Source organism: Lissotriton vulgaris, chromosome 1_1 (assembly GCF_964263255.1).
Source record: "Lissotriton vulgaris chromosome 1_1, aLisVul1.2, whole genome shotgun sequence".
NCBI lineage: Eukaryota > Metazoa > Chordata > Amphibia > Caudata > Salamandridae > Lissotriton > Lissotriton vulgaris.
In genome coordinates this window covers 874779577-874797639 of record NC_141685.1, presented here as the reverse complement: position 1 = coordinate 874797639, position 18063 = coordinate 874779577, and the positions used below count along the sequence as shown (strand labels likewise).

General features: G+C 52.1%; 1 protein-coding gene across 1 annotated transcript in view; it reads left to right on the top strand.

Annotated features, from left to right (window-relative positions):
* The first annotated feature begins 4221 nt into the window (after window positions 1–4221).
* LOC147748058 (histone acetyltransferase p300-like) overlaps window positions 4222–18063 on the top strand; it is a 271545-nt gene continuing 257703 nt past the window's right edge. Inside the window, exon 1 of the mRNA XM_086958259.1 lies at window positions 4222–4332. Coding sequence (XP_086814385.1) covers window positions 4264–4332 — 69 coding nt within the window. The 5' untranslated portion in view covers window positions 4222–4263. The remainder of the gene's footprint in view (window positions 4333–18063) is intronic.

The following is an 18063-nucleotide window of genomic DNA, read 5'->3' as shown; positions in this document are numbered from 1 at the left end:
AGCTTCAGGCTAATATAGTGGGAATATACAGCAGTGTAACACTAGAGTAAGTGATATATAACTGTAAATGGAAATGACAATACCGTGGCCCAGTCCAGTCCTGCACAGTCTGTAACGGGCTGAAACGGGCCCGCCCTTGGCCCGGGCTTCGCCCGGCGAACGCCCGCGCGCGTCCCGCGCTGCGGGGCACCGGCTGGTCTTTTGAGAAGCCCTGGCGCCGCCTGATGACGCTGATAGCGGGCGCCTGGGCTTGGCCTTCTGGGAAATGTGGTCCGGTCCCTGGAAGGAGACACCGTTGGCCGTTTCCCTCACGGCGTTAGCGAGGTGCCGGGTGGCGTTTCCCTCGCGGTGCAACTGCTGGCAGGTAACTGACTCCAATGTCAGATAGGAAAATGTAGAATGGCGGTATCAGAAAGCGCGTCCCGCGCTGCGGGGCACCGGCTGGTCTTTTGAGAAGCCCTGGCGCCGCCTGATGACGCTGATAGCGGGCGCCTGGGCTTGGCCTTCTGGGAAATGTGGTCCGGTCCCTGGAAGGAGACACCGTTGGCCGTTTCCCTCACGGCGTTAGCGAGGTGCCGGGTGGCGTTTCCCTCGCGGTGCAACTGCTGGCAGGTAACTGACTCCAATGTCAGATAGGAAAATGTAGAATGGCGGTATCAGAAAGCGCGTCCCGCGCTGCGGGGCACCGGCTGGTCTTTTGAGAAGCCCTGGCGCCGCCTGATGACGCTGATAGCGGGCGCCTGGGCTTGGCCTTCTGGGAAATGTGGTCCGGTCCCTGGAAGGAGACACCGTTGGCCGTTTCCCTCACGGCGTTAGCGAGGTGCCGGGTGGCGTTTCCCTCGCGGTGCAACTGCTGGCAGGTAACTGACTCCAATGTCAGATAGGAAAATGTAGAATGGCGGTATCAGAAAGCGCGTCCCGCGCTGCGGGGCACCGGCTGGTCTTTTGAGAAGCCCTGGCGCCGCCTGATGACGCTGATAGCGGGCGCCTGGGCTTGGCCTTCTGGGAAATGTGGTCCGGTCCCTGGAAGGAGACACCGTTGGCCGTTTCCCTCACGGCGTTAGCGAGGTGCCGGGTGGCGTTTCCCTCGCGGTGCAACTGCTGGCAGGTAACTGACTCCAATGTCAGATAGGAAAATGTAGAATGGCGGTATCAGAAAGCGCGTCAGAGTCTATTTGTTTATTATGAACAGTTATGATAAATCAAGCAGGCCTGACCTAGTTTTGTGAAATGTGTATTAAAGGAAATAGGACTTTGGTGATGGATTGTTATAACTCTCCTAAACGCTGTAGGCAGTTCTACAGACTACCACCATATTAGACAAGTATTTTGGTGTTGCCCATCCACCCCAACATCTCCTCTGCTCCCAGATAAACCCCGATGGCAGACAGAATTTTTTTTACTTGGATAATACAGTTTAGACACTTTTTGAGAGGGACTGTAATTTTTTTCAGACTATAATTGTGTGCATATTTGTAATATTTTTGAGTACAGGATGGTTGCCTTTGGGTGAAGCATATTCTCAATACAGTAGGTCTGACTTTTTCATGGTGTCAAGTCACTGATGAAGGCTACAGGAAATATGATTGGTTCACTGGGAAAAGTTCATTTGGATGTCATAAGTCTGATTTGTTTATAATCAAAAATTACAACAAAGGCAGAAGGTCTCATTTATTATGAAATGCATATGCTAAAGAAAATAGGCCTTTCAGGGTGGATTTGTATTGTACTGGTTTAAAGCCTGAAGACATGTATTGATTTTATAAGAAATCTTACAGATTATCTTTGCAGGCAAGGATACTGGTGTTGATTGCCCTCTTTGACAAATCCTATGGATAGAATATTACCACTGTAACAATCCTTTCCGAGAATATATAAACACACACACATATGTGTGTGTGTGTGTGTGTGTGTGTTTATGTGTGAAGTAAAAGTGAACCCATAGAATGGGAAAATAAAAAACAAAATAACTGGCCAGGCCACCCTAGATTTGAAACACACCCATTTTCAGGCAAGTGTGAACTTGAGGAGATAAATGCCATCACTCACAGAGCAACAGAGGCAATGGCTGAAGATTTTTGCTTTCATACTTAGCTGCACACAACATGGGGCAATGGGCCAGTCCATTTCAGCTATTCACTATATTGCCATGTGAGTAACTGCATTTGTCTGATTACATGTGTGCATCTACTCCACTCCTTTAATTTTCCATGATCCCTTTTAATTTCTTTTCTTATCGTCCTTTTATTTGAGATGTTACAACATCTCCCTAGACAGTGCTAATATGCTGATTGCCTGCAGTTTATATCATCTGTAGCATGTCACATCCCGCAAGACTACTACCTCTAAACCAAGTGACCATCGTGGAAAAGTATTACCCATTGTATATTATTGTTTTTCCTTTCCAGCAAGGCCAACACCTTGGTTCAAACCATGGAAGTCAAGCTAGCGCTTTAAAACAACTAAAGCAATGTACAATACCACTACTGGACTGTTACCCACTGTTATGTTTAATTGTGTTTGTTCTTCCAAGCACATGCCCACCATGTTTAGGCAGTAGCATGTTTTCTTTTTTCTACTTTTTAATGTATTTTACAATACCCTATCTGTCCCATTTAGAGTGTATTAAGGATTATGCAGTCTAAAAGATAAGGACTGGACATTTATCAAACTTTGACGGATGTCCCTCATCTGAAAAACTGCACATAAACTCAAGTTTGTTTCCAATAAGGGCTCCAAAATATTCTGTTAAAATACCCAAAATACCTTTGGGAACCTCATTGATTAAGGGGGTCTTTCGAAGTTCCTCCGTCCGATTACTGCCTTCGTTTGTATTAGGTTGTACAAAAAGTAAACCGAAGCCTACCACTAGATGGCAGAGGCAGACAAGGCATGTGCAGAACAAAAGATGATTGTTTTAAAACTAGTCAAGGACACAAAAGTAGATGCGAAGGATTTGCCCCTTTCGGGGGGGGGGGGGGGGAGGGGGGGGTGATAGAGCCAGCTCTGTCCTGCATAGCCTTGCCCTGATAACCTTTAATAATTCTTAAACAGGTTGTTTGAAAAACATTTCTCTTTAATTTATTTTTTATGTGAGCTGGAATTTGATCATAAATTCAAAGCTGTTCGGAACAGGGGTCCCCAAAATACATTTGGCCCAGGGCCCCCAAAATCCTTGAGATGTCCCTGGGTGGGAGCTACACGTTATGATATGAACTGGAACCCTATAGTTAAGAGTCGCGACGAGTCCGCGAAGAATAAGTTACGGACCTAGGTGAATTGTTCGTATCTTCTGATTAGCTTCTTCGTGGCACCTGCATAACAAAGGATTCTTTCTAAGTGGCCCTGCCAAGTATCACGCATAAGGGGTAAGGCTTCCATAGTTATTGAGGTGGTCCGCATCACTGCACTAAAAGGCAGGTTCACGCCTTTATAGCTCCTCACACCACCGGCACCGACATACTGACACAAGCACTTCTTGGTGAACAACCGTAAACTTCTCTGGCAGAGTGTGCGACTGCAGCACTAGTACTGCACACTGTGCAGAAAATTACGTTTACATGTGCTGGCCTGGGGGCTGAGATAGCTGCGCTGCCGCCAACTTTATTGCAGCTGCAGCAAAACTCGCGCCCGGCCGCTGCGGCATGCCAAAATAGAATATAAGCATGATTGCAGAAGCCTATTGTTGCCAAGTGTTCCTGCTCATACTATACGTTGATGAAATACACTTTAGAATTAATTTTATAATATGTTATATGAAGGCTATTTTGTAAAATGTGAGCGTTTCATCTTTGGGCTGGTTTTTGGGTTGATACTGCTCGGAGTTGGGTTGAATTTGGGCTTCTGCTTGGGTCGCTTTGGACATTGACTGGTCTCAAACTCTGGGAGAATACGATCTTTGCGTACTGGCGGACATCTTGGGAAGGAGCCGGCACCTAAGCTAGTGACCTCTCAAAGCAAAAACAAAACAAATATAGGGTATGTTGAAAAACCTGGTAAACAATGGTAAAGCCCCACTCATAGGAGTAAAAATGTGTTTGCTGGGTTGTATTATATTTTAAACTAATTATGTTTTTATAAAATACTGAAAATGTCACTTTTTTAACATACTAAAATGTCTCTGAGGTATCAATTGTTCTCAGCAACGGAAGATTTCTATTTAGTGTTCTTTTCGGTGTTCTATTCTCCTCTTCCGCTGCCTGCCCAAGCTCCTTTTCAAGGTGGGAGTGGCGGCGTGACGTCACCTAGAAGATACTGTTCGTGATGGAGCCGTCTGGAGATCTCAGTGCGCAGCCTGCTGATCCCGAGACAATGGAGGGAGCCACCGGAGGGGTGAGGGGCACGAGATTAATGATGTAAAGATAGAGAGTGCTAGAGGCTGTGGCTTAACGGCTGGGCCGGCCAACTATTAAGATGGGGAACGAACCAGTTTACGTTCTGGCGGCAGGTCTAAACATTGTTATTCTGTGCAAATCATGTAATCCCCTCTGCCTAAAAATAATGTGCTTGTCTGTTAAACGCTCTGATATCTTAGGGTTAAGTTCGAGTTATATAAAACTGCAATATATATATGTATATGTGTATATATATATATTTTTTTCTTTTTTTTCTGCAAAGCAAAATCATATAGCACTTTTAAAGTGTGGTATTAACTCAATCGTTAACTCAGGTTCAGATTCGTTTGTGGGGCTTGTCACTTCTGCTTCTTCTGAACGTTGTTCTCCTTTTCCATCACCTGCATGGATTTTTGCCAGTTTGATGCAACTGTTGTGACATACATAATGTACAAATGGTTAAAATATGGTACTATACCTACAATGATAGACAGCTAATTGTGTGTCTTAATCAGCGCAGTTGCATTATAGCAATAGTGTCATTGAATCACATATACTGTCATACTTGTCATAAAAGTGGTGACTTTGTGATGAAAATATATTTAAACTACCAATCCCAGAATGAAATGGGACGGGTAATGATGCATAGCCTTTATAAACCAGTAAAAAAGTAGTGCCACCTACCATGAGAAAGGGCGTGTGCCCGAAACGCGTCGGTGTGACAGGCTGATGGTGGTGGAGTTTGCTGAATAAACAACCCAGCTTAATCACAATTCCTGAGTGCAGCGTTTTGTTTTGCAGAAAAAAGATTTGCGGACCTGTGGTTGGTCCCTCGCACGCACCCGCTGTAGAGCGCTCCAGCTCGAACCGCAATTGTGTAAAAAAAAAAAAAAGAAAATAATAAAATATATATAAAAATAAATATTTTGGGTAGGAGTGATTATGAGGTGCTGAGGGACAGTTCTCGAGAGAGGGGAATTGGGAAGTGCTTTTGAGTTAGAATGAAGGCAGCTAGGTAGGGGCATGGGTGGGTTTGTGAGGAAATTACTGTATTGCGTGTAGACACAGTTGAAAGCAGATGGGCATGGAGTAGCCATGAAGTGCAGAGCTCTCAAGTTTCCCAGGTTCATGCGTAAGAAGTTGGTCCATTCCAGATTTTATATTATATTTAGGTCAAGCATTCAAGACCTCTTGTGTATATACTTTAGTATATACTTATTATATACTTAGATCGAAGGCGCAACTAGAATCAAATTTCGGGGGGGGGGGGCTAGGAAAAAATTTGGGGGGGGCTGAATCTTTAGGCAATCTGCAGAGTCGAGCTGCAGGGGCTCTTAGAAGGGGTGAAACAGCAACAACGCCCCATTAACATGCACAAGGTCTTTTAAAGACCTGTGAAGTGCTCGGGTGCGGCTGTGAGCGGGCCCGGGAAGTGTCTCATCCCGCCTGCCACACACGACAAGAGGAGGGGGGAGGGGTGAAGCCCTTTGAGGCCAATGGGTGTTGCGCGCCTGACTTAGATGGACTTTGTGGGCTCTGGAGATCAGCCCTAGGACTTGTCTGCTTCCGCTTAGGGACTTTTTTTTTGTTCAGCTGCCTCTTTTAACTGTCTTGATGGAAAACAACAAGCAGAGGTCAGTAAAATACCAAAATTGCTTCCTGCTGGCGGAATTTCTTTTTTTTTTTTCTAGCAACTGCCTCTATTCAACTTTCTTGATAGAAAACGACCAACAGAGGTCAGTAAAATACCAGAATTATTTCTGATGAGAGACTTTATTTTTTTATTTTTCTTGCAACTGACTCTACTTAACTTTCTTGATAGAAAACGACCAGTTGAGGTCAGTAAAATACCAGAATCACTTGAGCATTCTCTAGATTCCATTCCATAGAAATTGTCTTCCACAAGCACCCGTAGCCAAAAATATTTTTTTCAAATCTTGTATTTTCAGTAATATGACCACCAAAGGCCCTGATTTTATATTAAAAAGAGAGCTTTGGACTATACCATTTCCCACTGAAAGGCAATATTTCTCTCCAAGTGTTCCCATACCTGGCATTTCACGCTGTTGGGTGCTTTTTTTCCTTCCATGTTAAAGAACAGTAGATGTTTCATCACCCAGGCTAATGTGCTGCACAGCTAAATACATCTAAGGTCCCATAGGCGAGACCGATTGCATTGCAAATGCTGGTTTTGCCTTCTAGGTCTTCTGCGTTCTAGGACTTCTCGTCCTGTTTCTCCCAGATAGGACTACAAGACTCGCAATGCAAATCATAAACCTGCACTTAACAGATGAGTTACTCATGCGCTGAGGTATCTTGAGAGCTTTGGAAGTATTGGGGGCAGTCACGAGGGAGTGGGCAATCGTAGCTGCCAAGCTTCCTATATCCATGCGTGATGTGCTGCTGCTGTCCAGTTTCTTCATGTTCATTTTGGGACTTGTAGTCTTTTTTTATGCCATTATATAACATGACTGAAAATCCCAAAATTCAAAGATTAAAACTGGTGTGAGTTAGCACATCACACATGCTCCTGTGGGAGCTGTGGGTAGGGACTGCCAGCGGGTGTAGGGCTGGCAGTTAGATGAGGGTCGTAGGGATAGCAGCCTTGGGTGAGGGTTGTCAAGTTGACAACTGTGACTAGGTTAGAGAGGGCTTCCATTGGGTCTGCTGGTTAGAGATGGCAGGTGTGGTTTGGGTTGGGGGTTGGAGGAGGCAGCTATGGTTTAACGAGATTGAAAAGAGGTAGAAGTGGTGGATATGATGTAAGATGGGTAGAGGTGGAAGCCTTGGGTTGTGGAGGTGGTAGGCATAGGATGAGAGGGTAGAGGTCACTGCTGTTGGTGAGAGGGTGAAAGTGGCAGACATTGGATGAGTCGGTAGAGGTGTTACACATAGAATCAAGTGGCAACCATGGGCTAAGATTGGTAGAAGTGGCAGCGTTGGAATGGGGTGTGTGTGGCACCCGTAGGGCGAGGCAGTGGTATTGCGACTAGAAAAGGAACGTGGAATGTGTAGAGATAGAATGTAGAACCTGCTGGGTTCTTGGGGTGACGGTTGGGGGGGAAGAGTTGCCAATGGCATGAGATTGTGCTTCACGCTGGTGCCACTTCTTACCCAGATTAATTGTATTGAATAAACATACATTCCAATTACTTACCTTGAGAAGACATCTTACTTTTCTGATAATGGTGACGAGCATGGGATAGAGTGGTGCCAGCAGGTGAAAGTTTGGTACGGAGTTGGTGGTGAGACTTTAAGAATATCTAACTAATTTGTGCCCACCCATTTAAACATTGGTGAGCTTTACCTCCTGCTCTGGCTGCAAGGAGGATCTGCAAGCAGTAGCTGTGAGCAGTAAGATACCGGAACTGGTCTTCCTTTACCCATATTTTATAAACTTTTCCTACTTCTTTTTGTGAGTTTTTAAGATTTTACGATTCTGCTAAATTTTTGTTAAACATTCACATTGATGCTACAGCGAATATCCAGTGACAATTAGTGTTTTTAACCTGTTCTTAATATATTTCTATATGTAAATTTTATATTCGTATTGTAGCCCACTGAATGTAGCTCTTTTTAGGTTTCGGCTGCAAAAAGCTGCGCAAGCAGCTTTTGCGCAGGAGAAATCTATTGAGTTACAGTATGTGGCTCTGGAATCCGCCCTCTGTTTCATTGGCTAGCTCCATAAATGGAGGCTAGCCATTGGAACAGAGAGGCGTCCGTCATGGCCGGACCAGATTCGGGGACGTTCTCGAGAATTTTTGGCTTTTGGCTACGTCATGCTACGTCAGCCAAAAGCCGGGAACGCCCCCGAATCTGGTCCGGCCGGGCCGTGCTTGCTGCTGTCCTGCCTTCCTCCGTGTCCCTCCTCCCGCCGTCCCCTCTCCCCTCGCTGTCCTGTGCACGTTTCCCGCCTCCCTCCCGCCGTTCGTGTCCTCTCCCGCCCCCCCGTGTCCTCGTAGGTGCTTGTTTCACTTTGACACCATGCACTCCAAATGAATTCCACCCTATTCTCCCAATACCCTTCCTTCCTCGCCGCACTGTCTCTCCCACCTTCCACGTCTCCTTCTACCTATTTCTGCATACCTTTCTGCCTCCATACAGGGCCAGTGACCCATCCTCCTTCTGAATCATCCCCCAAATATCTCTCTGCTAGGCTTTAGCCCTTCTCATCTCTCCCACGTATCATCACATCACCAGCCCGACTTTCGCTCTTTCCCATCGCCGCCCCCTTCCTCCTCCTCCCCCCGCCTTTCTCCTTTCCCGCCCATCTCTTCCTTCCCTTTCCAAAATCCATCCCTGGTCCCCTTCCTAGTTCCACTGACAGATTTTCTTCCCCTCCGATAACATTGCCCCATCTCGCTCTCGTTCCCCACTTCCGTCCCCACACCCCCTGTGCGGGTTTGGAAGATAAACTCTGTGTAATTAACGAAATCACACCTGCGGCTCCGGCGCCACATTTGGATAAATCAAGGCGGAGATGATGGCACCAGTCCCGCGCGCCCCTGCTTCCCCTCAGACAGCACGAGCCTCGCCCATCCCCGACCAGACTCCTGTCCACCTCCCAACCCCCCCCCCCCCCTCTAATAGGATGAGGCTCCCCCAGGGCTCAACCCTCTCAAAGTCATCTAGGTCCATTGCTCGGGAAGGGAGGGGCCACGGGCGAGGGTTGGGGGGTGAACAAAGAGAGAAACTGGAATGATGTCATTGAAAGAAGCAGAAAGCAGAGTGAATGAATGAAGGCTGCGGGGGGACTCGGTGACAGCTCCGAGAGACAGGAAAACAGAAACGGGAGCAGGGGCTGCGACAGGCAGAGCGAGAGAGTCAGAAAGGCAGAGAGCTGGATTCAAACAAACAGAAGGAAACGACACACAAGACAGGCAGAGAACGGGAGAGAATTAGGGAACAATACCAGCGAGAGGGACAAGGGAGACTAAAATGAAGGGGAACTCTGGAGACAGCAAAGAAAGAGGGAGAACGGAATAATAACAAGACGGGACAGAATAAGAGAGACAAACAGAGCGAGAGTTAATTAGGGAGACGGGAGAGGAGAGAAACAAATAGCAAGATACAGGAGGGAGAGGGCCAGAGGTGACCGGAGAGGCATGAAAGAAGGAGGGCGGAAGAGGGAACTAGAGCAAGTTAGGTGGGGACCGTGGCAGAGAGAGAAGATGAGTGATGGAGAAGAGAGGGATCCAAAGATAGATGCAAAGAGGCTGAGAGGGGCGAAAGAGAGAGAAGGCGCAATAACTAGAGCGCCCGAGCCAGACACGACAGGATGGACAGGATGAGAGAGAAAGAGACTGAGAAATAGTGAGGGAGCAATAGGGAGCAATAAGAAGGAAGAGGGAGAGAGAGATAAAGAGAAGAGAGAGCATTAGATTGCTAGACACAGGTACAGAATGAAAGAAACGAGGCGGGAAATACAAAATAAGACAGAACGAATGGGACATAGTAATGGCACTAGTGCACCGTGCAGGGAAGACACCCCAGGCCCAAGAACTCCCGGGCCTGATATTGTATTGTAAGTTGTGTTTGGGGGGGAAGGGAGGGTCTCAGCTAACAACACACCCAGCCAGGCTCAGCAGCCATTACTGTAATGCAGACAAGTGACCTGGAAGCTCCCCTCATGGAACCACACACCGAGTGCTAATGCAGCCCCTCCCCCGCCCCCGCAGACAGCCATGGAATCACACACCCAGGCCTGATGGCGCAGATGGGCCTGCGGTCTGGACTTAATGGAATAATCGCTGCTTGAAGCCGGGGTGACCTCGCCCAAGCCCTCTGCTTCGGGAGCACCCCATAATGATATTACACAGTCATTTATGTAAGGTGCTTCACAAATTGAATTGTGTCTTAGTACCTACAGAGTAGGTGCTATGTTATTTCCTTTATTATGTTATTTAGGGCTTTTACAACGCGTCACTGTAACCAGGGAGGCCCTGTCAGGAGTGACTGCAGGTGGCTGCAGCTATGGTTTCAAGGTGTGCGTTTGTAGGAAACAACTTCTATTGGAATAGTTTGGTGTGGTGCACGAAGTCCTGATACGTATTGACTGACTGATACGTCATCTCGTCATGTTGGTAAGCTCGAGACTGCCGGTGTTCAGGATGTGAGGGGTGAGTACCTTTCACCGGTATCCTGCTCGCTGAGTGATTGTGCGACCTCCTTGTCAATCAGCGGGCGCTTAGAAGCAAAAGAGAAGGCGCAGCCACACGAACACAATACCATCATATCATCATGCGATACAGTCCTTTATCCATTAGTTGTGACATCACAACACACCAATGATGCTACATTCGGCGATAATGGATGAAAACTCAATACAGTTCAGTCACCTCAGAGTTTTGCACACCTACACTCAGCACAGCTTGACCCGGAAGCTCTTTATGATTGTGATAGACGACATTTAACCACAAATGATACCTGCTACTTCATGTCTACATTTCGTGTGCTCCTCATCCAACGGCGAGTACAGCTTCTCTTCCCCCCTCCCACTCCACCCTCCCCCATAACAGCTAGAGCCTCTCCAGGCATTCATCAGTGTGAATCATCCATTCCGCTCTGCTATGGACACGACAGGCCAGTTCGGTACATGCCATGTACGCGCCAGTACTTATTAGTACAAGTCCGCAGATGAATAATGAGAGCACACGGGGAGAGCCGGGCCAGGGCTCTGACTTGGCTCTAAGAGCCAGAGCACAACTCGAGCCATCAACATATTTGGAACGCAAACGATGCAACAAAAACCCTGGAAAATATGATAAAGAGCTTTAAAAGTGTATTCCTTTAACAAGTCAACCCGTTTCAGTTTAGTATATTAGGTTGTATCAGTGTATTTATTGGCACGAGGGCGTGGCTAAGCACGCAATGGCGGAGGACGTGCTCGGGTAGAGCTCCGTGAATAGCTCCCCTTCCCCCGAGCCGATTATCCGCCACATTGAACCGAGGCCGCCGGAAACTGCAGGCGGACAAACGTGAAGGTCATCTCGGCGATCTGGCCGACTTTTGCTCTGAGGCCCCGTCGGGTCAGACCCCGGCCTATCCTGTGACTCTCCTGCGGACCCGGAGACCTCCCGGTCGGCAGAGCAACCACGAATGACCGGGGCTTGGGCCTAGCATACAGGCCCCGGCCCACACACCCCCGAGGGCAGCAACGGGACGGCCACCGCAACGAGGGACGACGCTGAGGGTCCGGCGGTGACCCAGCCCAGCCGCCGCTGACCTGCCCAGTGACCAACGGACAGCGGAGACACATCGCCCGCATCGCAGCCCCAGCGAGACTGTTGCCGATGCGCCTGAGGACACCCGGGGGCGCGAACAGACCCGGTGAGGACAGGGCGAGTCGGGGGGCCCCTGGGACATCGCAAGCCACCGGGCACTACCTGGGGAGACACAGGCAAGAGGGCCGCCGCGAGGGGACCGGGATCGAGAGGCCGCCCACAACTTGCCGCCACGCTTGACTCGCGCTCCCCGGGGGCTGCCAGCGAAACACTGCCGCACTGGGGGCATACACTGAGGGTCCAGCGGAGACCCGGCCCTACCCCCCTGCCCCACCCAGTGAACGACTACGCCTACGCCACAGCTCAGAAGCGATTGTCTGTGGCGCCTGGGGTGCACGAACTGACCCGGCGAGAAGAGGGAGAGTCAGGCGGGCCCTAGGGCACAACACGGCATCAGGCGCTGCCCGGAGAGTCACGGACCTGTGGCCGGGCACAGTGGGACCGGGGAGGCGGAACCACACACGCCTTACCCACGCATTGCAACTACTGACGGTGAGGGCACCTGGAGGGGCGCCAGCAGACCCCCCCTCCCCCCCACATGCAAAGACACCTGTGAAGAGGGGAAAGGGACGTGCGGACGCCGCCGGCCACACACGAGACACCCGGACCCTTGGGGTGATTGATACGCTACGGGCTGCGTGGCGCAGCTGGACTGCGGAGAGGAGGTGACCCACTGGACCCCCACAGCTCTCCCTACGACGACGCCTACCACGGTTGAAGGGGGAACCCCGGACCAACGGACCCTTGGCACCGGCAGAGGGTGAACTCGGTGGTGCCACCTGAGGGGCGGAGAAAAAGACTTTGCTGGACGTACACCCCCGCACATGTCAGGTGGGGTGCGGACCCGCACCGGGACTGGTGGGGCACCGCCGAAAGGGAAAACGAGCAAGCAACTCGACAAAATGGCTGCCGAGCACTTGGCCACGAGACTAGACAGCGTGCTGGCGGCCGTAGAGCGAATGGAGCAATCGCTCCAGCAAACCAGAACGTCCCTGGAGTCCAAGATAGACGGCGTGGCTGTGGACCTGACCCTCCTGCGGGACGACCACAGGAAGCTGTCCGACCGAACCAAGGCCCTGGAGGGCGAGGTGAAAGAGATCGAACCCAAAGTCACCCAAACGGACAAGCAGGTACAGGACCTCCTGAATAGAGTAGAGTTCCTGGAAGACAGGGCTGAGGATGCGGAAGGGAGGGCGAGACGAAATAACATTAGACTCGTAGGCGTCCCGGAAAAATGGGAGGGGAACCACCCAGCGCAGCATGTGGAAGAATGGCTGCGGACCCTGTTGCCCGAGGGCACGCTATCGCCTCACTTTGTCGTGGAACGCGCGCACCGAGTGCCGACCAGGCCCTACACGACGGGCGCCAACCCACGACCACTGCTCTTCAGGATACTGAACTACAGGGACCGGGATGCGGTTCTGCGGGAAACGAGGCGCATGGGTGAAATACGCATTGACAATGCGTCCATTATGTTTTTCCCCGACTACACCATCCAGGTGCAACGCCAGAGGCACGACTTCCTGGAAGTTAAGAGGAGGCTACGCACTGCAGGCCTCAAATACTCCCTACTCTTCCATGCGAAGCTGAGAGTGGTAGCGGGAGACAACACCTACTTCTTCGGGACACCCGGGGAGGTCAGCGAGTGGCTGGACGGAGGCACGGACTCGGCGCCCAAGCACACTCGTGGGGGCGAGGCGAGGCCCAGGAGGCGAGGCCCACGTAACCGCCGGAGACGTGGAGCCCAACAGTCCCAGCGAGCGGATGAAGGATCGCGACACTCTCCCCCGCTGGAACAGATGCTCCAGGAACAGCGTGACGCACTGCGGAAAGTCTCCCAGCTCAGCAACCCGCTCTCCCAGGACTCGCACCCCGAGGACGGACAACAGACAGCGCCCAGCGACGATGATGAAGCCATCTACGGGATTCCAAACTCGCAGATCTCTGTAGACTTGCCGGTGGTCACGCCACAAACCTCTGATCTGGTCCACTGACTCCACTAGAGAAGTATGCACCATGGCCGCACAGGCGAGGGGGGAGAGGCGAAAGGCCATTGAGACGCTGCGACACAACAGACGCCAGGTATGACAGGGGGAGTGCCCCTCCCCCCCATGCCTACCGAACGGACAGTGGACCACAGGAACAGTGAGTACTGCATGAGTGGAACTGGCGATTGGTGGGGTTGGGGTTGGCGGGGTTGCCCCCGGACCCGTACCAGTCCTTGGCCGTCGGCAGGTACGGCTAGAGCCCGGTAAAAGACTTGCAACTAGAGGCTCGGGGATGGAACTAGAATCCCTTTAACAACCTTAACTTCCTCTTGGCCTCAACCGTGCTTATGCGCACTGCCCCTTAGACTGGAACTGTTGTCCCTCTCACTTGAGATTATGGACGGTGGCCCGTTTCGCCACTGCCCCTTTGGTATTTTAGTGGGTCACACCCACAGTTGGTTACTGTTATCTAATGTTTTTCCCCTACCCAATGTCTACCAGGACGATGCTAAGTGTACTACGGGGGGCGGAGATGGGCATGTTGAGATTGACAATGGGAGAGCCCCTAGCGGAGCTGCTGTCAGTGCGAAAGGTGGGGAGAGGTACGCACCACTAACATGACTTCGATTAAAATATGCACTTGGAATATCAGGGGCATGCACACACCCGCGCGCAGATACCAAATATACTCATACCTGAAGCGGCAGCAGGTACAGATCGCACTCTTACAAGAGACACATCTATGCGGGGCGGAGGTGGTTGCACTAAGACGCAGATGGAGGGGTCAACTGTACGCCACAGAATACTCCTCGTTTGCTCGTGGGACACTACTTTGGGTTAGGCCGGGTACCCCTTTCACAATGACAGAAGTGATAACAGACATGGGGGGAGATATGTGCTGGTGAGGGGTCGGTTGGACGGGCAGCCAGTGGTCCTGGCGTCCGTGTACTCTCCAAACACAGACCAGGGAAGCTTCCTGACACACCTCTCGGGAAAATTAGCGCCCTGGCATGGAGTCCCCTGGGTACTGGGAGGTGACTACAACGCAGTGCTAGACCCTTTACTGGACCGCTCGACCCCGCCCAGACCAGACGCCACGTCCTTGGGGGCAACGAAGGCTTTCACAGGGTGGGCAATGCAGTGGGACCTCAGAGACGCGTGGCGCGCACACCACCCAGACACCAGGGTATACTCATATTACTCGGGGGCACACGCGCTACATGTCCGCCTGGACAGATTCATGGTGACAGCAGAAACGCTCCCACACATCACTGAGACACATTACCTCGGCCGGACACACTCAGACCATAACCCACACACGTTGGCGATAGCTTGGGAACGCCCACACCCGCCCATACCCACGTGGCGGTTGCAGCCCGCTCTGCTACTGGACGCCCCCTTCAGAGACGCCCTCCAGGCCCGAGTGGCACAGTACTTCACCGACAACTCAGGCACCGCGTCCTCTCCAAGTGTGGAATGGGACGCCTTTAAGGTGGTGATACGTGGTCACTGCCTGGGCACACAAGGGAGCATACAGAAGAAATTAGAGGCGGATCTGAGCAAGGTGGAGGCGGACTTGCTCCGTTGGGAGCGGGAAGCAGTGGCCGGCACGGACGACAGGCTGCGGGAGGCCCGCGAGGAACATACGACACTACTAGAAAGGCTGAGACACGTTAATTTTGCGGCCCACTCCGCGCGGGTGCACCAACACGGCGACAAACCGGGGAGACTGCTGGCGTGGCTGGTCAAACAGGAATCCCGCACGGAACCGGTGTCCGCTATTAGGACAACTGGAGGGGAGATAGTATACACGCAGAGCAAGATACACCAGGCGTTTGTGGGACACTATCAGACCCTGTACAGGTCACAGATGAGGGTTTCCGCAGTCACAGTCGCGGATTTCCTCGCAGGTGTCCAACTGCCCTCCCTGACGGATGCGCAGCAGGAGGATCTTGGGGGACCATTCACCCAAGAGGAAATGCGAGAGGCTATCTTCGCATTGTCTTACGGCAAGTCTCCTGGCCCCGATGGCCTGCCTGCTGAGTTCTTTAAGGCTTGCTCGGACGTATTGATCCGGGAGATGCTCAAGCTCTATACCCATGCGATCGAAGACTCGGCGCTCCCAAATTCACTAAACGAGGCGAACCTGGTTTCACTGCTGAAGCCAGGCAGGGACGGCACGAATATGGGGTCATACAGGCCTTTAGCCATGTTAAACACGGATTACAAAATATTCACCTCCCTGCTGGCCCGCCGCCTGACCCTGGAGGTCCCGACCCTGGTTCACGCAGACCAGAACGGGTTCATGCCAGCTAGGAGCACCTCCCGTAACCTGCGTCGCCTCTTCAGAGTCCAGGAGGCGGCCACAACACACTGGCCGAGGTCGGGATGCCTCGTCTTGGACCTGGAGAAGGCCTTCGACTCGGTGGAGTGGCCGTACCTGGGAGCGGTGTTGGGAAAACTCGGCGTAGGAGATGCCTTCATGGATATGGTCGGGCTGCTTTACCAGAGGCCTAGCGTCCGCGTGCGGACGGGCAGGTTGCTGTCAGAGGCGGTGCGGGTACGCAGGGGCACCAGACAAGGCTGCCCTCTGTCGCCCCTTCTCTTCTCCCTGGCCATCGAACCCCTGGCTGCCCTACTACGGGACAAAGGAGGGGATTGGGGGATCCCGCTGGCAGACGGGGTGCACACGGTCTCGCTATATGCAGACGACCTGTTACTCTATGTGCGAGACCTCGCCGCGGTGCCTGCGATGCTGTCGGACATATTCCGGACCTTTGAGGAGGTATCGGGCCTCCGGGTCAACTGGACCAAATCCGGAGTATACGCCTTCAGCCCGGACCTGGAGGAATGCGAGGTGCACCTCGGTGGCGCCCGACTTACCTGGTACCCGACCACATTCAAGTACCTCGGGCTGCATATTTACAGAGACCCGCAGGATATATTAGAAGGCAACCTGGTACGCGCCGTGTCCTCACTGAGGGCCCAGATGAACTTCTGGAAGACGCTGCCCTTGAATGTGCCCAGCCGGATCGCTCTGTCTAAAATGATTGCGCTACCGAGACTACTCTACCACTTTGCAAATATCCCGACGTATGTCCCCACGAAGATCTTCCGCGATCTAGAGTCGATGCTTCGCGGCTTAATTTGGAACACGGGGCGCCCACGAGTGGCCCTGGCGAAATTGTATTCCCCGACGGCGGAGGGAGGGATGGCGGTTCCCAATATGGAGCTGTACTACCTGGCAGCGCAGCTGCAATGGGTTACGTACTGGCTCAGCGACTCGCACCTAGACGACACTGCCAACGCAGACTACCAATGGACGCACCAGCAGGTGTGCGCGCTGTTTCATCCACTGACCAAGGGACCCGCCCTCTGCCCCTGCAAATGGCCGTAGCCCGCAAATGCTTCCTCCGCGGCTTGAAGCTGACAAAGAATGTCAGACCTTACGCTCCCGCCCTTCCCCTGCTGGGCACCCCCCGGAGGAATGGGATGGTGTCGTCGCGCAGCTTGGAACCCTGGATCGCTGCCGGGGTGGAGACGATGGGCGACTTATACGCGGACGGGGCCTTGCTCCCATTTGCGGAACTATCGGAGGGCACAGGCCTGCCGCCAGGACAATTCTTGCTCCACGCGTCAGTGGTGAGGACGTACATGATATCCTGGGGAGATATCCAGGAGGAGCCACCGCTCCACCACTTGATCCAATACCTGCACGTCATGGGCAGAGGTTCACATATCACGCACTGGCTGGCACAGGCGCTCCTCATACACACCCAGAGGTCCACACAGCAGATTAGGGACAAGTGGGCAACCCACCGAGGGAGAGCTTGGACGGATAAAGAATGGAAACTGGTCATGGCCAGCCCTGTGAATGTCCCGCGTAACTCCCGCTTCCGCACCATCCAGCTGTACATACTACACCAGGCATAACTATCACCAGACAGAATTAATAAATACTTCGCAATGGACACTGCAGCATGTCCCAGATGCGATCTGCTAGATGCTGACATCCTGCATATGCTTTGGGGCTGCCCGACACTGTCCAACTACTGGGGGGAGGTGACATCACTCCTGACACGCAGCACAGGCCCGGGACTACCCAACACGTGGGAGGCATGCGTTCTTGGGCTGTATAAGAGGACTAAACAGAACAAAACACAAGCCCGGTTCTGGGACCTAGGCCTTATCACAGCCAAGCGCCTGCTCACCAAGCATTGGAAAAGCAGAGTACCGCCAGCTCCCGCGCACTGGTATGCATCCTTCGTTAACTGGGCCAAAGCAGAGGGCACGGCACTGCGCGGGGAGGAGATAGCGGGTCTGAGACAGTTCCCGATTGCACACATCTGGGATGAAATCCTGGGGTCCCTGCAGGCAGAGGGTGTGGCCAGGGGAATTGCGCAGCGACAGCCGAGACGGGCAGGCCCTCTACGAGCGACAACATCATAGACAGGGCTG